Source organism: Hipposideros armiger, unplaced genomic scaffold, assembly GCF_001890085.2.
Source record: "Hipposideros armiger isolate ML-2016 unplaced genomic scaffold, ASM189008v1 scaffold_590, whole genome shotgun sequence".
In the NCBI taxonomy this organism is placed as follows: Eukaryota; Metazoa; Chordata; class Mammalia; order Chiroptera; family Hipposideridae; genus Hipposideros; species Hipposideros armiger.
Genome location: NW_017731940.1, coordinates 137,937 through 159,901, shown reverse-complemented (window position 1 = coordinate 159,901; position 21,965 = coordinate 137,937). Strand labels below are relative to the sequence as shown.

At 40.7% G+C, this 21,965-nt stretch overlaps 1 protein-coding gene across 7 annotated transcripts in view; it reads right to left on the bottom strand.

Moving 5' to 3' along the window:
- Positions 1-3,574: 3,574 nt before the first annotated feature.
- The window catches only part of FBXO38 (F-box protein 38), a 50,231-nt gene continuing 31,840 nt past the window's right edge, over positions 3,575-21,965 (bottom strand). For 3 of the 7 annotated variants that reach the window (XM_019624428.1, XM_019624429.1, XM_019624431.1), the window contains 9 exons: positions 20,711-20,890; positions 18,496-19,230; positions 13,414-13,514; positions 13,108-13,210; positions 9,712-9,878; positions 8,224-8,369; positions 7,504-7,607; positions 6,617-6,730; positions 3,575-4,453 (listed from right to left, as the gene is read on the bottom strand). In XM_019624428.1, coding sequence (XP_019479973.1) covers positions 4,275-4,453; positions 6,617-6,730; positions 7,504-7,607; positions 8,224-8,369; positions 9,712-9,878; positions 13,108-13,210; positions 13,414-13,514; positions 18,496-19,230; positions 20,711-20,890 — 1,829 coding nt within the window. In that variant the 3' untranslated portion in view covers positions 3,575-4,274. The remainder of the gene's footprint in view (positions 4,454-6,616; positions 6,731-7,503; positions 7,608-8,223; positions 8,370-9,711; positions 9,879-13,107; positions 13,211-13,413; positions 13,515-18,495; positions 19,231-20,710; positions 20,891-21,965) is intronic. The other 4 variants (XM_019624432.1, XM_019624430.1, XM_019624434.1 and 1 more) reach the window with 4 other exon arrangements.

Genomic DNA, 21,965 nt, shown 5'->3' with positions numbered 1-21,965 from the left:
ATAGTGGGAACAATGCTACGTCCACTTGCGTCACACTTTCAGTTTACTGAATGAAGACTCGTTGGATCTTCACAGCTGTCCTGTGGGGTGGGTATATGATTCATTGTTACCACTTACAGATGAGGAAACTGAGGCTCCAGGGTCAGGGTTCTGAGCAACTCCAGGCCACCCAGCAGTCGTTTGAGGGAGTCAGAATCTGAACCCAGGTCTTCTGATTCCTAATGTGAAGTCCCTGAGAGAACTGTGGTGCCAGCTGTTATTTAGAGAGACTTTTAGGACTCACACACCTGGCAGCATTAGGACAGAAACCCGATTCTCTCTCTAACATTGACATTAATTCAGTGATCCATCCATGAAACGTTTTTTAAGGCCTTTAAAAAATATGTCACACACGCCGGTGACACATAATTGAATGGATGAATGGGACAACTCAGTGCTCTATGACATAGGCAAATCCTCCAGTCTGTAAACTGAGAATGGTTTTACTTTTTTTTTAAAAAAAGGCCAGATTTTTTTTTAACTTTATTGGGGAACAGTGTGTTTTCCCCAGGACCCATCAGCTCCAAGTAAAGTTGTTGTCCTTCAATCTAGTTCAATATGGGGGGGGGAGGAGAGGGGGCGGAGGGGAGGTGTGCAGCTCACTGGCCCCTGTGGGAATAGAACCGGTAACCCTGTTGCTCAGAGCTCCAGCTCTAACCAACTGAGCCACCCGGCCGCCCCTGGTTTTTACTTTTTTAAGTGGTTGGAAAACAAATCAAAAGGTATCTTGTGACATGTGAAAGTTATGTGAAATTCAAATTTGTATCCATAAATAAAGTTTTGATGTAACACAGCCATGCGCCTTCGTTGGTTTATCTTCTATGGCTGCTTTCAATTTGTCACAGTTAAGCCTAGAATATTTACTATCTGGCCCCATATAGAAAAGTGTGCTGACTCTTGCTGTAGGCAATCCCTATCCAACTACAGACATTACCAAATGCCTACTGTAGTAGGGATCTGCCAAATTCTTTTTTTCAGTCCGTCCACTCTGGGCATCTTCAGAATGATTTTAGCGCCCCCTGCTGTACGTCTACTTGTTCTAACTGCTTTGCGTGACACAGTGAGAGAGGGATCAAGTTATTGTAGACAGGAGCGACATCTAGTGGCTGACCTAGGCATTACTTAAATTGTTTGGTTATGGTTACAGTTGAAAAAAAAGATTTGGATTGCGTTTTCGCTGAGGGTTGGGGGTTCTGTATTATTTTGAAATATCTAGAATGTTCTATAATTTGTTTCCTGACTTTTACTGATAACAGTTGTAACCTGGAGAGTGGAACACACACTTTGTTAAAAGGGAAGTTAGCCAAGTTAAAAACAAGGTAATAAAGAGATGACGTGAGGGTAGTACCTAACAGTCTTCCTAATGTAATAACAGGAAGAATTTTAAGACTTGGAAAAGAGACAACTTTGAAGAAAGACACTGGGTATCATTCAAATTATTTTAGTATCAGGAAAACTTGCTGGCGTCCTTGCCTTTCTATGGACATTAAATGAGACACAGGCAACCCCGTGGCAATCAGGCTCTTGAATCCTTGTCCCACCTGGCCTTAACTAGGCCTTGATTGACCATCTGTGAGCGTCTCATTCTCTGTGCTTCAGCTGATCCCTTGTAAATGAAGGGGGTTGGATTAGATAAACTCTTAAAGGCCCTTACCCCTCATACAGACCATAATTACGTAGGTTAGTCAGGCGCTGCTTAACGAAGGGGATGTTTTGAGGAAAGTCCGGCAATTCCGTCGTGGTGTGATCAGGGCACTTACACAACCCTAGACGGCACAGCCTACCACTGTAATTGTATGAGCTACACTTTTATACGACTGGCAGCATAGTACGTTTGTTTCCACCAGCATCTCCACAAACACGTAATTGTTTTGTGCTGGTTTCAGCCTATTAGTAACCTCAACGTTGTGGTTGGACCAACCCTTGTGGTTGATTGCAAGACGCCCCTTGGCAAAAACCATCAGGAAGCTTTGAAGGTAAGGTTTATTACCAGACCTGGAAATTACAGCACAGCTGGGGCTATGCAGCAAGTTTGAGGGTAGAGAAGAGAGCATGGGTCTGAGGTTCTGCTTTTACTGGGGACAAGGGTGGGGACCCAGGGTTTGGAAGGCTCATTCTTTTATTTTTTTAGCTGAGCCATCCTGCCACCTGCTGGCAGCTCAGTGGCAGCACAGCTCGGGCCAGGACTTGACTCGCTGTTGGCTCAGAGCTCAAACCCTTGAGCAGCTCTTAACCAACTGAGCCACTCCATGGCCCTTGGAGGGCTCATTCTTTATTGAATTTACAACATAAGAGGAGAAATTTAAAGCATGGGAAGAAATAAAAAGACCAAAAGGCCATTTATTGATCTGTGAAACAAAGGACCTTCAGAGGGGGAGAGGTGAAGGCTCCTGGCTCCTTTATCTAGTTGTGTGGCTGGCAATGTGATTGAGATAGCCATCTTTGAGATGATGACTCTGCAAAGCTCAAGTCAGACATTTCCAGTAATAAAAAGGGAAAAAACCAAAAAACCGTCAAAGCTTACCCTACAGTATGAGTTGAGCTCAGACTTTACCAGATGGCTATAACATAACTAAGCTCCATTATAATCTTATGAGACCACCATTGTTTATGTGGTCCCTTGTTGACTGAAATGTCGTTATGCAGCACGGCTATATTTGAAAAGTTTACGTGATTTTTCCCCCCCGACCTTCAGTTTAAGCAATTTGTTGAAGTCACTCAGCTGGTAAATGGCAAAAGCTGACCCTCAAACACAGGTGTTGCGGCTGCAAGGCTTTTGCTTGCTCTTGACCTGGTAACGCTAATACTGGAGCGATCAGTGCCCTAGAAGTTTTTTGTGTTGTTTTTTAGCTTTTGAGAAAGGAGAGAGGCCACCTCCTGATGACCACATATCCTGGGAAGCTCTGCTGTTTCCAGTGTTCCATTATGTACAGTTCTGTGAGTTGAACATCTTACAGCCGCAGAACTTTAAAAAGAGATCAGAAAGTGGATTGTGTTGGAATCTTAGATGAACTCTACACCTTCTTTTTCTGTATAGTATTGGCTTCTCTTTTTTTTAAAGATTTTTATTGGGGAATTGGGGGATGGGAACAGCGCTGGGGAATTGGGGGAAGGGGAACAGACAAATTGCTGTCGTTTTGTTCTTCAGTCTAGTTGTGGAGGATGTTGCTTCACTGGCCCAAGTTGGCACCATCATTGCGCTCTTCCTGGGGGAGGCAGATCAGTCGCTGGCTTCTGGACGGCTGCTCATGGCGGCTGCTGGCCGCTCATGCTGGCTGCTGGCTACACACGGTAGCCCATGGCAACCCACTGCCACAGGGGCTGCAGCCTACGCCGTCGCAGGCGACTCACTGCAGCCCAGCTCCAGGTTGAGCTGTTGTTCAGCATCTTAGCTGTGGAGGGCAGTGTCACTGGCCCTCATATGTGGGATCCGAACCGGGGCCCTCTGGTGTCCCAAGCCAGTTCTTAACCATCGCGCCACTCGGCCAGCCCTGCTACTGTTCTTTAAAGAGGGATTCAGGTCCAAGGCAAGAAAAAAGTTTTTAACAAATTTTTATTTTTATATTCAAGATAAAGCATATACACAATTGAATGTGGAAATAAATAATCTGAAATGCTTTGGAAACTTTTGCATTTCCCCCTCAAACTCAGTTTTTTGTTTTTTTTTAATTCATGAGTCTTTTTATTTGACTTTTAAAAAGTATGGTAACTATAATACCAAGAGAAAAAAAGAACCACAATTTTGTACAGAAACATACAGCCACTTCTGACTATAGGGTTTAGTCTGTGTTTTAATAGTAACCAAAAAAGCACACAAGACACAAAGACTCTTCAACAGATTTACTCAAACTGCTTCGCTCGAGAAGAAAAAGGCACAGATTTAAGGGGATGACAGTGATCATTAAGAATATAGTAAATGGAGGCTCAGCCAAAAAGTGACACTTTAAGAACTAAGTCAGGAAAAATGAACTCTTTCCAATTATCTGCCTTCATTAAAATGAATTTTTAAATTAAACTGTATAAACATATGATATAAAGTTGGTACTTAGGAAGTGTCTGTATATCTCCTCTATGTACAAATCTTTGTATACAACTTCAATGTTCCTTAGATAGTTCCTATATTCCAAGCTGAGCCAGGGCCTCCAGCTGCGTGCCCCGAGTCCTGGTGGCGCTTGCTGGCAGCTGGATGCCCCCGTGGCTTTCTGCCCGAAGAGCTGGAACGTAGGAGGGACGGGTCAGATGTAGTCATCTTCAACTGGCTCCCCATTGACGTCACAATAGTGGATAAAAACTGCCACCACTCGCTGAAACACACCCTTCTTCATCTGACGCATCTCTGAAATTTCTTCTCCTATTGTTTCCATACAGATGTCTGCAGACAGCTGCCCTTTCCTTCGAGGGGCATAGATAGTACCTTGGAAATTAGAAAGAAAAGGGGAAACAGGCATGATTGTCAGAACCATCTGGGAAGACACCTGATTAAGCCAGCCCTTGAGACATGCCTATATAATGCAATGCCATTGGTATGTGTACAGTTCAGGGAATGGGTCCCCATCAGATTAGTTATACACCATGTTTGATGCCTAAGACAACATACATGGTTAAGGGCCTGAGGTGAAAATGAACCAGAGAGGTTAAGTTCTACACATGTACATGCAGCTTCTGAAATCCATTTCCTCATAAAAATATATTTTTAATAATTTTTTATTTTTTAATTACAGTTGACATTCAATATTAGTTTCTGGTATGCAACATAGTGATTAGTCATTTATATAACTTACGGCACCATACAGTTATTACATTATTATTATATTACAATATTACTATATTCCCTATGCTTTACTTTATATCCCTGTGACTGTTCTGTAACTACCAATTTTTGATTCATAATCCCTTCCCCTTTTTCATCCACTCCTCCAACCCTCACTCCTATCTGGCAACCATCAAATGCTCTCTGTATCTATGAGTTTGTTTCTGTTGTGTTGGGTTATTTTGTTTTTCAGATTCCACATATAAGGGAAATCATATGGTATCTGTCCCTCTCTGACTTATTTCACACAGCACAATACCCTCTACATCCATCCATGTTGCTGCAGAAGGTAAGATTTCTTTCCTTTTCACGGCTGAATAATATTCCATTGCACACATGTATCACATCTTTAGATTCACCCATCGATAAACACTTAGGTTGTTTCCATATCTCGGCTATTGTAAGTAATGCTGAAATGAACATATAGATGCCTATGTCTATTAGAATTAGTGTTTTGGGTTTCTGTGGATAAATACTCAGCAGTGGGATTACTGGGTCCTTTCTCTCGTTACAGCCTTTGTTTTAAAGTTTGTTTTGTCTGGTACATGTATTGCTACTCTGGCTTTTTTTTTTCCATTTCCATTTTCATGAAATATCTTTTTCCAACCCTTTACTGTCAGTCTGTGTGTGTCTTTTGACCTGAAGTGAGTCTCTTGTAGGCAGCATATGTAAGGGTCTTGTTTTCTTATCCATTCAGCTACTTTGTCTTGACTGGAGTATTTAATCCATTTAAAGTAATTGTTGATAGATATGTAGTTGTTGCCATTTTATTCTTCTATTTTTGATCTTTTCTCTTCTTCTTCTTAAAGAAGCCCCTTTAACATTTCTTGTAATACTGCTTTGCTGGTAAGGAACTTTTTTAGCTTTTTCTTGCCTGGGAAGCTCTTTATCTGTCCTTCGATTCTAAATGATAGCTTTGCTCAGTACAGTAATCTTAGTTGTAGGTCCTTGCTTTTCATTATTTTGAATATTTCATGCCAATCTCTTCTGGCCTGCAAAGTTTCTGTTGAGAAACTTTTATAGAACTTCTATACTCTTATAGAAGCTCCCCTGTAGGTAACAAACTGCTTTTCTCTTTGTGCTTTTAAGATTCTCTCTGTCTTTAACCTTTAACCATTCTAATGTATGTCCTTATTTGTAGGCTTTGGTTCAGCTAGACTTCAGGTGATTCTCAATGATAGTTGTCCTGTAGTTTAGTTGTAATTTTCATGTCGTGGGAGGAGGCTAGCACAGCGTTTACCTACCTGCCATCTTGACCAGAAGGCCCTCATAAACTATTTTTTCAAAACATCCTACAAATGGATATTCAAGTGTGCTAACACTTAAACTATATTCAAAATATCTTTCACGTTTCTCCCCAAATATCTACACCTACATCATAAGTTGCAATACATATGCTAAAAGCTGCTTGTAAGTAGCAAAACAATAATTAGCATAACGAACCAATCTGAAACAATATAGTTGAAAATAAAGAGTAACAAAATTATAAACATGTAGGTAATAAAAAAAAGTAGGTAGGAAAATCTGTCTAAAGGAATCCTTCCCACCAACCTCCATATGTCCGTGGTAGGTCAACTGATTACTGTACAAGCGTAGAGCTTTTTTTTGTAGGGGAGAACCAAACAATAACGAAAAGCAAATGAACACATTTATACTGGAAGTGACTTAGAAGCTGCACTGCTTCTAACTCTCAAACAAGATAGAAATATCTAACACAGTAGGATATACTCAAACTAGAGACTATAAATCAAGTCAGGTCATAATTACTTTCTTCATCATCTTCAAAATCGTATCTGGCGAAGCTGTTGGGTTCTGCTGCCCGCAGTGATCTTAACCAAGGGAAGTCAGAAATCATGGAGTACGGTGCGCCATCCACAACACCTCAAAGAAGAAGACAGATTAACAGTGCTGCTGGTGTGTAAGTAACCACAGGACCAAATAGGCGGTCTTTTGTAGCAGGATGTAAAATGTGCTTTCATCCCTCATGGCCGAAAAAGCTCTGCATCGGGAGATGCAGGTTCCAATTCTAGCTCTGCCACTGCTTGGTCACGTGATCGTGGGCATTCTCTGCTTTCATTAAGCCTCAGTCTCTCTCTCTCTCTCTCTATATATATATATATATAGAGAGAGAGAGAGAGAGAGAGAGAGAGAGGGTGCCAAAAAAATGTATACATATTTTAAGAATGGAAAAAACTGCATTAAAATTATGCTGATAGTAACCACTTTGAGCACCTCTTGTAATTGCAGAAGTTAAATGTGACTTGTATTCATCTTTTGTTATTGGTATATATTGAGTATTACAATTTTATATACAGTTTTTTTCCTTTCTTAAAATGTGTAAACGTTTTTGTGGCACCCTCTGTATAACAAAAAGGCTGGGACAGGTGCCCTCAAGTCACTTCCAACTCTCCAACTATAGCACGTTTTAATTTTCTTCTACTTTTTGTGTTTCAACACTGCTTCTGATTATTTTAGAGATGGTAATGACACATGGAGGGAGAATAGGAGTCATCTGGTTGCCGCTACCCACAGATATTCAAAATACCCATTATTCTGATGACTTGTAAGGCTCCCGTTCCTGTCGTCCGTAAGACATGTCTCTCCATCTAGTTAGTTACGGCTGCTTAGCTTTCCAACCATCTGTAAATACTCACCTTCTAAAGTATAAATTTCTCTTCCCCAGGGGTACTTGGGGTATTTCTTTAAGTCTTCTTCACTTCGTTTGGCTTCAGGGAAGAATTCATACTTAATGAGCTCTCTGGAAGCAAAAAGAAAAATTAAATAAAAATTACAAAACTGGAAATAATGCTAGGTTGTGCAGTGGAAACGAACTGTCAAAACTGTCTGGCCTAGATTCTGATGAGCATCTCCAACTAAACATTAAGTACCTAACGGAAGAAGGATACGCTCAAACTAGAGTACATATCCAGTCAGGTCAAAATTACTTTCTTCGCTACCTTCAAAATCCTATTGGGTAAAGAAAGAAAGCCCCTGTCTAATCAAATGTCTTGTGTGTACAAGGTGCTATATGTATTGTTTATTTAACAAATGCACAAAAAACCCAGTTTCCTGGTGATGTAAAGCATCACAGTTTGAAGGTCTTTAATTCACCTGTTTTTCATACCCTAAGGGTAAAGGGATGAAGTCAAATGTATGTGTACAATCTGTTCCTGGAATTTTTCTTATGTCTGAAAATAAGTTACAAAAACACGTTTTTAGTTTTAAGTCCTCATTCCCTCAAGACTTTCACTTATGTTGTATTTGATATGTTTCAGTGCCTGAAAAGCCCAGTGAAATCATTTAAAAGAAAGAATCATTAGGATTTGTTTCTGGGAGCCCTTGCAACAGGATATGACTGCAATGGCCTTACTTACTGATTGATGTTTGCTATAGTGTCCATCCAGCTGCGAATGCGCACCTTGTTCCGGACGTTGGGAGGGTTACTGAACTCATGGATAATGCAGATGTGATAGGGGTAGGGCCCGCTGAACAGCTTCTGCTCCAACGTCAGTGTGTCCACCTGCGAGAGACATCATAGAGAGGGCTTTGGGAAAGGAAGAGAATGCCTTAAGACATCTATCTCTGAGAGCTTGAATAATCTTCCCCGGGGATCTGCGTTTTAAAATCTTTGGCTGATTTGAAAATCAAATAGTCACATTCAGCCCTGAACACAGCTTGCGACGCTGTGAGGCTTAGCAAACTCTTCCATCCAACAAGCTCAGTAACTGACATGTTCCTATTATACAAATGTCCATTAAATCAGAGAATCGGAACCAGGTCACAGATCCCAGGAATCCGCTTCTGGGCATATTCTTCACAGATTTAGGTGCTAAATGCATTACTGACCTGCGGCTGTATAGAACCGTCTCCCCTGTTCAAACTGGACTGCTGCCTATTCTAGCGCCTTGCCTCTTTGCCACCTGTGTTCACGTTGCTCTCTTCTCACGAATACCCTCTGCCTAGCTCGACTTAGGAAATCCACTCTACCATCTCCACGGCATTCACATCTGCCGCCTTCTCGGAAAGACCAACTGCTCAAGGGAAGGATGATGTGCTGTGTACTTTTCAGCCCCAACACATTAAGGGCACTCAGCAAACAATCTGTTTGTCGAAATTACTCTTTTGGGGCCAGGTGCAAACACTGACTACAAAGGTTTAATATTTCCTTTAAACTTTCTTTTGCAATTAAGTAGAGCCTTACATATAACGTTCACTCTTTTTATTTTGTTGTTTGAGAAATAACTGACATACATCACTATGTAAACTTAAGGCATACTAGGTGTGTTGATTTGGTTGACCAATACTGTGAAATGATTACCAGAATAGGTTCAGCTAATCTATATTCATATAGGTGCAATAAAATGTTTATTCTTATAATAATGAATAGCAGCAGCGGCTATCATGGTTGCTTACTACGTGCCAACAACTGTTCTAGCACTGCACATGTATTAATTTAACCATCACAGTAACTGTACGTTTTTATTCTTCTAATTTTACAGATGAAGAAGCTAAGATACAGAAGTTAGGTCATCTCCTCGAGGTCAGTGAACCAGGGTTTGAATCAGGCAGTCTGACACCAGTCTTTGCTCTGAACCACAGGTAACTTTTAATAAGTATGAAAACTTGCTGAATAACAACTACCCTCTGTCATAAAACTTGCTAAAACCCCACAAAAATCTAGTAGAGAAGCATTAAGGAAGATAGGCAAGGTAGTCTAGCTTGGTTCAAAGAACGCTGTAGAATGTAAAGGATCATCCCTATAGGTTGAGCAAATGAATAGAAGCCAAGTCCAAAAAGGCTGAAGACTAAGAAAAACTGTCCCTGCAATACATGTGTCACCAGGAAGGGGCGGAGCTCAGTACCTGCTGCATTGGGCGTAGGTATATGATGCGGTTTCTCTCAGGAGGCATCCGGAGTATCTGGTCTAGGACCTGATCCATGTTCAGTTTCTTGCACTGTGCATAGTCAAATCGGTTTACAATAGGCGCATTTTCTACTTTTAAATGTTTCAGTACCCTGCACCTGGTAGCTACAAAATGAAAACAATGGTAAGCTCTACAAATAACTTATGCAAAATAAGAGAGCAGTGTATAGTCTATTTGGAATCATCTTTGGAGGACTGGCCCAACTTTTACCAGCATAATATACTGCATACGTAATAAACATCCTTAACAAAGGTCATGTACTATCATAAAGTACAGCTGACAGTTATCAAAATAATCTGAAAATGTGAATTTGTCCTATTCAAAAGAAGGTGGTCACCCACATGCTAGGAGGGCTGTTAAGGCACCTTTTTCTACCTAAGAATTTACTGGTAAGGAACCCAAGTCCCACAGAATGACTTGCCCAAACATAGGAACTGCTTAGGAAATACTTACTGAAAAAAAAATAAATGATGGTTGCTATTAAATTATATAATTTTATGGGTAGTGTTCACGTCAACCTGAAATAAGTTACATATATTATCTTATATTCATCCACAGGAAATAAACAGAGCTCATTTTAATTCCTATCATGGGTTTAAAAGCAGACCCTTAAAAAAAGACCCAGAAATATTTGGATACTTTGGTCTAAACTTGTACAGCCCAATGTGGTAGGCACTTGCCACCTGTCGCTACTTAAATTTAATTAAACTAAAATGTAATGAAATGAACCATTCAGTTCCTCAGGCACTAGCCACAGTTCAAGTGCTCAGCAGTCACATGTGGCCAGCGGTTAACATATCAAACAGTGCAGATATGGAACATTTCCGCCACTGCAGAGGAGTTCTATGGAAAGTGCTGATCTGAAACATGATTCAATATTTTTCCTCTTTAAAATAGAAAACGTGGGATAATGAAGTAATTGTGAAATATTAAATACTGCAACAGTGTAACAAGTTCAGAAAAATGTCCCCTTCCTTTTTTTAAGTTTCAAATTTCAATCTGATTTAATTTTTATCATAGATTTCAACTAGTCCAACTCAAGAGAGAGAATCAGAAGGAAGACATTATAAAACTGTAGGCCGATATGCCCGATCTTTTCAACATTCCAGAAAGACATGTTCGGTACATCTGGACCCAAATGTCATTATCTTCCTGAGCAACCTGGCCCTGTAACTAACCTTGATGTGTGAACACTAAGCAAGTCTCCTGGCTCTCAGACTCATTTCCCTTCTGTGGCCAGAGAAAGGGTAAGCTCTGCTGGGGACAGCGAAGGAGGGAGAGAGAGGAGTAGGTGGCATAAGGGCTCAGTGGTTCTCAGCTGTAAAACCAGATGTGGCTCAGGTCAATTCTAATCTCATTTAGTCATCTCACTGCCATTAACTTAGTCAGATGGTGTCTAGGGACAGAGGACTAAGGACACCTCTGTCCCTAGATAAGGGACCTCTGTTGCTAGATAAGGTCCTCGGTCCCAGGGAGCTAATGATTTGGTTTAAGGGCCAAAAGGCTGGCCTGAGGCCATGTGATCCATCACTAGGTCAGAGAAGATATGGGGAGAATCATCAGAGTCAAGTGCAGAAGTGAAAACCAGTCAGCTTCTCAGAGCTCAGAGTACAGAAAGGAATGAGGCGTCAACCAGCCGAGCCTGAGGTTGAGGGTTAGATAGATTCTCAGACCCCCGGGCAGAGCACTGACAGGCTGAAGGCTCTTAGAGCTGCCTTCCGCTGGGCCGGGTGCCCCTGCTGTTATAATCTCTGAGATTTTGAAGGCCCCTGTTTTAAGAGGAAATTCCAGGAGGAGACAGTCATTTATTAGATATTTTAAGACCTCGCTAGTTGGAATGGAGCAAAGTGCCACTTCTTAAGGGTAAACTGGGGCCCTAGGTCTGATGGTTTCTAGAATTCAGGAGAAAGGTAAGTGTTTAAATCTAGTTTTTTAATTTATTTAATCCTTCCTTTTAATGAATGGCTCACCTGCCTGTATTTCTGTAAATACACCAGTGATCTAGCCAGCCTCCTTTAAATCTCAGTTTTATCTCTTCTTTCTGGGATTCTCCTAGTTTATGATAAAATGTTTGATAAGGATTTCCTAGTTTTGTTTACTATCAGTATCATAGAAGAAGTGCCAAGAAAAGAAAGCCCCTAAAGATTTTTTTGCAATACTAATACAAATTAACATTTATTAGGCTTTTATGAAGGTAAGCTCCTCTACTGGGTCTGTGTATGTATGTATGTATGTACGTATACACACACATACACATATCAATCACTGCATTCAACCTTCACAAATGCTTTACAAGGTACACATAATTATGCATACTTTACAGACTGAAAAAATAATGAACACAGAGAACACATAACTTGCCCAAGGTAAGGAAAGATTCAGGTCTTCATAATTTTACATGGATAGGTGTCAAAAATATAATTTTGAGTGAAAATGGAAAAATAAAAACATCATGTACAGGACATATTGTATTTTCCCATGTATAATGTGCATCCATGTTTTTGGCTCAAACTTTCAGGGAAAAAAAAATCTTTTGTTTTAATTTTTTAATTCAAACTTATTTATTTATATTTAGGCACTTGTTTTTTATAAAGAAATGTTAACATTTATTTATTTATTACTGCACTTTTAAACTCATGCAGAAAAGTGCGCATTATACACGGCAAAATATAATACTATGTATCTCAAATTTTCAAAGCTCACACAAAATCACACCCTACTATTTTTCAGAGATAAATGTATTCATAAGCAAATGTGTGAATGACGGACGGGCAGGGTGCAAGTTAAACACGCGAATGTAGACTGTGGGAGCCGATGGGACTGGCAATGAGGGAGAAATGGGGCGAGAAAGGAAAGTGGGACTTGGACTAATAATGTGCCCTGGATTGAGGTGAGGATTAATCACGTTAATCTAATCCAGGGCAGGTAAGCGCTTAAGGCCTGGTCACCATTTGTCCCCAAAGACATTTCCACACCAAACCTGGCCAGCGACACACAGTTAGCAAATGGCAGAGACAGGATTCAAGCTGAGGTCGATCTGGCTCCAAAGCCCATACACGTTGTTGTTCTGCCTATCAGGTCAGGAAGCTATTATCATTTGGAGGAAACTGGAGAAGACGCTATTTTAAAGGGTGGACCTAGTCTCTGTACGTGGTCCCTCACAGATACTACAGAGTAATGATGTGAGAACTACAGAACTAGGACAGAACTAGAAATCATCCAACATAATTCCTTTAAAAAAAGCACTCAGTGATGTTACTGAAGTATTTATGAGTCCTTAATTCTGTCAACTCGCTCCTGATGCTCCCGTATGCCACGGGCCTAAATACATACCATGGATGAACATCATTTTGGGACAGTCTTTTAGCACTAGATCTGTGATTCCACAGTTGGTCATAGTGACTCCAACAAGATTTTTGGATTTTAGTACTAGGACCTACGAGGAAAAAAAGTTTAAGTTAGAGATCTCTGTACTTTTTTTTTAAAGCTTACGTATTTTTTACTGGCACAAATGAGAAGCCACTGTTACCCATTTCTTTTCTTTAGGGCAAAGAAACTACGTAAAGATGGGCATTTTAGCTCCTTGATGTTATTCAGGACCTTGGCTGGACTGAAAGGTAAGAGGGATTTGTCCTTCACCTGCACGTGGTCATCCTCAATCACAGGATCACTGGTGCTGGTGGACTTATCTGCCGTCCGCCTCCGCTTCATGGCATGACGTGGTTTTGTTTTGGCAACCTCTAGAAAAAGCAAGAAGAAAATGCAAATTTTAGCCTTGCTTTCTTTCCTTCAAGAGAGTACATTCAATTGCATGTGTATAAACCCCACCAAGGCAACTCTCAAATCTATGACTGGGTTCCCCAAGGGATATAAGACCCCTATTTCATAATGACTGTTCCAAAACAAGATCACCTTTCATTATCTCAACCATCTCTACATCAAACATAACATCCCTTCTCATCCCTGGGCCATTCCAACACTCTAATTAACATTCCCAATCACTAGTCATTCCACCTGTCCTAAATACTATCGATGGGTGAAGCTCACCAATGTCCTGCTAAACAACTTTAAACTATCGACGACTGCGTCATGAATGCATGTCAATGCCTGGCATTTGGAGCCATGCTTTAGCCCCACCTCTCCTCAATTTTATTCCACACCACAGCCTAGTCATCTCCCACTGCCAAAGCCTCGCAAGCCATTCGCCATTCTAGCTCCTTGCCCAGACACCTTTCCTGACTTCACTGTTTGAAACACTAAACATCCCTGAAAAGACCATCTCAAGCGCTACCTGCTCTAACAAATCACCTGGATCCCACACATACATGGCTCTCTAATTCCCTGTATACTTGCTTTGTTTCTCCATTTAAACTAAAAGATCCTTGAAGGCAACACCACCATCTTATTTCCTTTTTGTATCAATGTCAACTACTAGCAATGAGTGAAAATGAACATTTATTGAAATGAATGGCACTCAACATTCACTGAATGAATGAATGCAGCACAGATATATAAGTGAAATGACAGTAATAGCAAATATTTACTGAGCACTTACTGTGTATCAGGCACTTTTCGAAGGGTTTCATTTGTATTAAACTAACTTAATCCCTCTAACAGCCCTTTTGAGATAGATTAATTATTCTCCTTATTTTTACAAGTTAGGAGACTCACACATAGGAAGGTAAAATACTTCCAAAAGTGTAAGTCGTAGAACCAGGAGTCAGAACCAGGAAATCTGGTGCCAGTCACTACGCTAGAAAACCTGCAATCTTTTAACTGCCAAACCCAAATTAGTAAGGCGCTAACTCATTTATTAATATTGTTGTGCAATATTACCGTTTAATTATAAAAGCAAATATGATTTTAAATACAAGTTCTAAGTTCATCTCTAAAACTTAAGAGCATACATAGTTTAAGACAAGGCAGTAGAAGTCACTGTCCTCATTTTTGATAATCATTCTGCAGCAAAGCATATACTGAATGAAATAATATTACCCTTCATGAATTAAATCCTGCCATAGTGCTCTTCCCACTTGGTAATTCTCTAACTTCAAACATGAAAGATTACTAAGAAAGATAGGGAAGCCAGATGCAAATACTGCAAATTCCCAAAGGCTTAGGATTAGATGGGAACTCTGGAGATCTAGGCCTAGCACTTCTTTACATACCAGAACCTTTCCTCCGCTATTTAAGGCTTTGTGAAACCTTACTATGCAAAACAATTGAAAGTGGCTGCTTCAGTTGAAGCTGAAAAAAGAACCCAAGCGTTTTCTACCCATCAAACTTCCTCCAAGGAACGGGAACCTAAGCAAAACCCTGGGGTTCTGGAAAAACATGAAAACCATTGATCTAGGTAACCCACTGAAGGCCTCCTCCCACAGTATTCCTGAAGGAACTTTGTGCACAATCTAATTATCTTCACTGACAGGGAATCTTTGAAAGGCAGCACATTTCACATAACAGACAAAATCCACACACTTGTTACAACAAATAATATAGGCCCTGGTTCCCTGTCCCCATATCACTAAAATGAAAACAAACACAAATTGCAGGTCTGTTTCCATTCCTTCACGATAGAGTTCTTCTATTAGCATTCTCTTTATGATCCAATTTTCAAACTTCTCACCTTGCTGGACTGCTCTCTCCCCTCCCCTTTAATCCATCAGAATATGGGGCTCAAAGTTAAATGTCCGGCTCTCCAGAGTACCCAAATTGGCGGCTTATGTTTTCTAAGAAAAGTTATAAAACTAAGTCACACTCCGTATGTCGGTAACCTTGAAAATCAAAAACTTCCCAATGTAAAAGGAAAACAGAGTTCATCTGTTTGTTATTTTCTTCTGCCTCCCTCCTTGTTTAGGGACAATTAATCTTTCTAGGGACAATTCTTAGTGAGTTCATATATCCACCGGCATCAACATACCTCAGATGATGGTTCCTACCACTTATTAAGTTCACAATTACTCGCTGAGCCCCATACCATGTAAGACACTGTGCTAGAAGCTGGGGCTACAATGGTGAGCAAGCAGACACTGTCCCTGCCCTCACGGAGCTCATAGTCTATTGGGAAGACAGACAGTAAAACACGGAATTACAACATAGGGCGGTTAACATTAGAAGATGCCACAGAAACACAGAAAAGCAGACTGGTCCAGTCTTGGGTGTCAGGGAAGGTGGTTAGTATTTATGAGAACCACACCATATTAATCTTAAATGCTATTCTTTGACGATCCAATTAGTTATTTTTGTGATATTATAAAGTATTATACAATGACGATAAAAAGAACTTACAGGTATTTTTTCCCAAAATCGGAACTCACAAGACAAATAACTATATTAGCTTCTAACATGGTTTTAACACAAGGCCATAAATTAAAAACTAATAAAAACTTCAAATGTTTTCTTTAAAGTGATTTAAAAAAAATCCATAACACTTAATCAAGTCTGTTCCTTTATCAGTTTGGATTTTTCTCCTCAAAATTTTTAAAGCAGGATGGTGAATAGATATCAAAAACATGCTAGATTAAAAATAACAAGTTAAAAGCCACCCAAATAACTTGTTCTTCTTTCTAAAAGAGATCAGGAAAATATTAAAATCAGCACTTTGACATCTTTCCAGAAAAGCTGTTGCTAAAAATACATGGACATTTGTACTGTTTAATAAATATTAGGAAATAATTTACCTACTATAGACACATTAGCTACATACATGAGAAGTCTCCTCAAATTGGAAAGTGAAATTACAAGGTAACGGATGTAATACACCTAAAAAAGTAAAAAGCACTGCATGAGATTTTTCAAAAAAATTCTAGGGAACTATTTAACCGAAGAAAAAGTTCTAGTCATGAAACAAATCAGAAGGAAATAAGAAAGGGGATAGAACACAAGGCAAAAAAGAAATCACAGCCTCCTATGGTTAATAGGAAAGATCTATGTTAAAAAGAAAAACAAAACAAAACCAACCCTCCAAAACAGTAACAACTATAAAACCTTACCAAGAGACATAAGACAGATTGGAGACAAAATAGTCTCTAAAGAGGAAGACTCAATGCTGCAAAAATGACAATAATCTTTTCAGTGGATCAATGCAATAGATTCCAAACAAAAACCAAGAAGATTTGTTTTTAGAGCTTGACAAAGTTATTATAAAATACAACTATAAAAATAAATGATAAATGTATGACTAGCCAAGGAAATTTTGACAAAGCATAATGAAAGAGGACAGGGCACTGGAACAGAATAGAATGCCCAGAGATAAACGTAAGGATATCTAAGGCACATGGCAAAACAGCACTTCAAAATAATGACATAAGAATAGATGTCAATAAATAGTATAGAGACAACTTGAAAATAAAACAAATGAAGTTAATTATCACAGGTTAAAATAAAGAATTAAAATGAAATAAACAAATAAATCAAAGAATGAGAAGAGATGAACAATTATCTGAACCTGGCATAAGGAAGGCCTTCCACAGCATAAAAATAAAGAAAAAAATTGTAAAGGCAAACACATACATCTGACCTGACAAACATGAAAAAAACCTGCAACGAAAGGTGTCACAGTGGGGAGTTTCTGTATAACCAGGGAGTTTCTGTTTAATGGGTACAGTTTCAGTTAGGGACGGTGAAAAAGTTCAGCTGGATGGTGGTGATGGTTGCATGACACTGAGAACATACTTAAAGCCACTGAACTGTACCCTTTAAAATGGCTAAAAATGGTAAATTTTAGATTATGTATAAAAATTATCATAAAACATTTAAACTTTAAGCTAGAAAAAGTATTTTCATCAGATGACAGGACTAATGTTTGCAAAACATAATAAATCATCAAATAAAACTCACAGGTTTATGCTACTATGATGATTAGCGCATACTTAAGTTCTCACATTTATCTTATGAAAGCTTATTTTTGTTAGTTTAACTCCACATGATCCAATCATATCTATTTAACATATAAAAAGTATGGAATCTGTTCTGGGGCTGATTTTGAAACTGAGGGAGACTTGCATAAAATTAAAATATATTATTATTCATTGACAGGTGCACATGACTTAAAGGCAGAAGAGAGGGCTTAAAAATAAGGTCAGATACATAAACAGAATTATGATTAAGAAATGTGCTCACCCCCATCCAACCCAATGCCATGGCATACGCATTACAATATTAATGAAATTACATACAGATTTATATATTTTGAATATATCTTCACCAAAATAATTCTCAGCTAAACTAGGTACTTACCGGCTTATGTCCTAGCAAACCTAACTGGAAGCAAAACTATACTTCAGAAAAAATTACTCAGTACTGCAGAGGCAGATACTGGGGGATACCCATATGACATGTTCCCCCAGCCCCAGCAACTTCAGGTCATCTTTTGGCTACAGTTTAAAACTTCACTAACGGTTAAGACTTCCCTAAGCGTGACATGGGAGCAGTTTATCTACTGGGACTTAAGACATCAGAATCAGCATTGTAGTTAGGGCCAATACACAGTTATATTTTTCTTAGAAACTTAACTTTCTGAGTTTTTTTCGTTCGGATATTTTACATGCCCTCCCCGCCCCCCACCACTGTTGAACATGAGCTCCAAATCTGTCTGATCACAGAACCCCAACATAGAAGTCAGTCTGCCCAACTGGCTTTATGTAAGCAAACTTATGGAATGAGTGAACGCCCTTCTCGAGTCCTGTCCTGCGGTGGCTAAGCCTGGCAGCATTGTCATACCTGACTCAGATACCAGCGGTACATGGGACAGTCTGCTCCTGGCCCTTGTTAGGGACCTCCGAGGGTAGTCTTCATTAGACTGCACGTCACAGCGCTCAGGCTGGGAGCTCCCCCTCCTGTCCTCACCTGTAGCCCCAGAGCCACTCCCATTAGTCCTCTCATCATGTGCTGGGCCTGAAGACCCCCCTTGTGGCAGAGTCCTAAAGGAAAAGGCGGATCTCGTACCATCCGGGCCATTCACAACACAGGCTCGGCTGGTTGAAGGACGTTCCTCATCAGAACACCTGCTAGTTCTCCTTTGGGGTTCCTGGGGCCTGTGACAGCAGCATCTGGGGCAGACAGAACTCTCTGCATCTCCCTCCTCCATGGCCTCAGAGTCCTCTGACCCAGCGGGGGAGCAGACACACTGCCTGGACACATCCACTTCTGGAGGGCTAGGCTCGGAAGAGCCGCCGCTGTTCACCGTCCTTACAAAGTCAGGGCTTTGAGAAGCAGGGCTGTGTGAGCTGGAGTTTCCCACTGTGCTGGCGGTGGTGCTGCTGCAGCTGGGATAAACATCCTTGTTTTTTTTCTTTTCAGGAATATCCCTAGCTGCTTTCATATCGGCTTTGATCTGCTCACTGGTGACCTGACAGCCTTTCTCACAGCTGCTTTCCTCGAGGGGAAACTGCTTCGACTGGCCCATCTGATGGGAGTTGTACCTCTTTCGAAGTGGAGTCTTGCCTTTTCCACTTACTGCTTATAGAAAAAGAAGAATGGCCCGAGGAAAAGAAAAGGTTTCAGTACAAATTCTGGACAAAAGGCAAGAGTAAATCTGGAACAGGAAACAATGTACACTAGTTTTCCTAAGGTATAATGGTGACCACATCACTCAGCTGCTCAAAAATTCTCTGCGGCTCCCTAGTGCCTCCCGGGTTCATACTTGTTCGCCCAGCCTTCAAGGTTCACCATGCTCTAACTGCACACTAACTTCCCAGTCTTGTCCAGTCTACCTGCATCCTCTGCCCCGCCCGAACGTCTCTGCCGGTCCATAGCCCTGCCTGGCTCCCTCGGGGCCTGTTCTTAGCAATCCTTCAGCCTGGGGCCTCTGTTCATCTCTTCTGCACCCCCACCCCAAACCTACTGCAGTACATCCCCTGTGATATCATTACATGTTTCTGACCTGACTCTTCAATGAGACTAGAGGTTCCCTAGAGAGATCGTGACTTACTCATCTCTGTATCCCTCACGGCACCTAACACAGGACCTGCGGCACAGTAAGGCTCCATCAATATATAAAGGAATACTTAAACAAATAAAGTTTTGTCTGGCTAACAGAAGGTCCAGTTTCTAAATTCAGAAATTGAACTTTCTGGAAAACATTAGGTTAGTCAGCTGGTCATATTACTTTTCCTAAATGTTAGTTTCCATAAAAGTGCCTTTCAACCACAATGTAAAGATATCTGAATTTCTTGAGAGGAATAAAATAAGAATTGAGTAATCAGTCAATGGTTAGTAAATTATTCCAAGTCTAAAGAACTGAGCTTTCCATACACAGAAGTATATCTATATTTCAGTTTCAGTGTGAAATGAATACTGAACATTGAAATATAGTAAGGAGTAGGGTACCCAAGGAAACATGAGTGGACAGTTTTTAGAAACCCCATCCTTTGTGGAAAGTGGCAAGCACATGGCTCTGAGAAACATAAAAGAAGGAAAGACTAGGAAGAAGTATGAACCTAAAAGTTAAGATAGTTTCTTGGTGAGGCAAATGGCAGAAGGCTGTTGGCTAAATTTAAAGGGAGATAAGGGATGGTAAGAACTCCCTCAAGCCCCAAACTAGCCACCGACATTCACTGAGCACAGCTGGACAGGTTACCCACTGGGGAATGTCTGTCTTCCCTACTCTAAATGACTAGGAGCCTTCCCTGACCCGAGGTGCAGGCCCCATGCTAATCCCTGACCCTCGTGCCACAACTTCCTAAGGCTGTGGATTCATAATCCTTGTGTCTGCTCTTCCCTGAGCCCTGATTCCACAATACTGTTGGGCTACACGTGCCCTGGACAGCACCGCCCGACTCCCCTCTCCCTTGGGCTGTTGCCTTTCTCATCTCCTGTCACATTTCGTAAGGGGATGTTAACTGCACCACACGCTGTGATAGGGACACGTTACATAAAGGCCGAGTGTGTCCGATCTCATGACTCTCACAGGTCAGAGTACGACACAATCTCTCACCTGACAATTCCCTGGACTGCACGGGCTCTCCGGTCTTCTCTTCGCGCTCAGAGTAACGCCGAGCCCCATTCTTAGGGATCCAGACTTCCTGGAGTTCTAGGCTGTCTTCCTCATCATCACTCTCTGAATCATGAACAGTAATTGGGGTTGGCTTTACCACACGCTGAAGACCACTGGGTCCTAAAACAAAAAGCACAGGCCTAACAGTTACTCTTTGCCTAAGAAAGACTCTCACTCAAAGCACTGTTTCCAGGCATCTGGGCTCACAGAGATGCTTTGGCTCTACGCAGCCTCCCTGATCGCTTGTTTCAATGGAATATATACTTGGATCAGCACGGTGAAAGCATTTTAACTCTAAAATTTGACATAAACATTAAGTATGATTAATTAGATTCAATTTAATTAGATTAATTAAATTCAAGTAGATCACATGGTGCTACCTTCACAACCTTCACTACTTGAAAAAGTCCCATAAGTCATCCTAAAAATCATAAAAATAACAGTCATAATAATCATCTAAAAAATAGCCTTTTTTCCAATTTTGCAAATGTGCAAATGAAGGCAAAGGAAATGAGGACCTCAGACCCCACGGGACCGGTGAGGGCTCTGCACGCTTTCACTGCGCACAGGTCTATCTCACTGGATGTAGTTCAGAGACGTTCTTGAAAGGCCACGTGCATGTTACAGCCCGGTTATTTATTGATATTGATGTAAAACACGTGCTATCTGCTTGGCAGTACACACTGTACACTTTCAGCTCGTATGGCCCACTTCTCTCTGGAGAGTGACTGATACTCGCTCCATCAACAAAATGTGAGCTCCAAGGCACCTTGCCTTTTTCCTGTTACACTGCCCATGCCTGGCACAGAGGAGGCACTCAGTGTTTGTTGAGTAAATGACTGCATCCGTAAGACACTTAAAACAAGGGCAGTTAAAGTGTTTTCAATTCAAAGACAAGGTAGCCTTCCAACAGACTAGGGGGGAGAGAACTTTCTGCTAATTTCAGTTCTGCTCCTTGATCCCTGGCTGAGTGGTCCTGAGCAAAACATTCAAACTTTTGAAGAAATACTAAATTTTGCTGCCTGGCAAGTGTAGGGTGCTATCAGGTAATCTTTAAGGGTTTTGGACTCTATAGCCTGCCATGAGTCACCCAACAGCAGAGTAGATCTCAGTCGATTTACTAAACCGGGTTCATCTGGTCACTGCTCCTTCTCTCTACCAAAACGAAGGGAGGACAAGCAGAATATTTTATCAG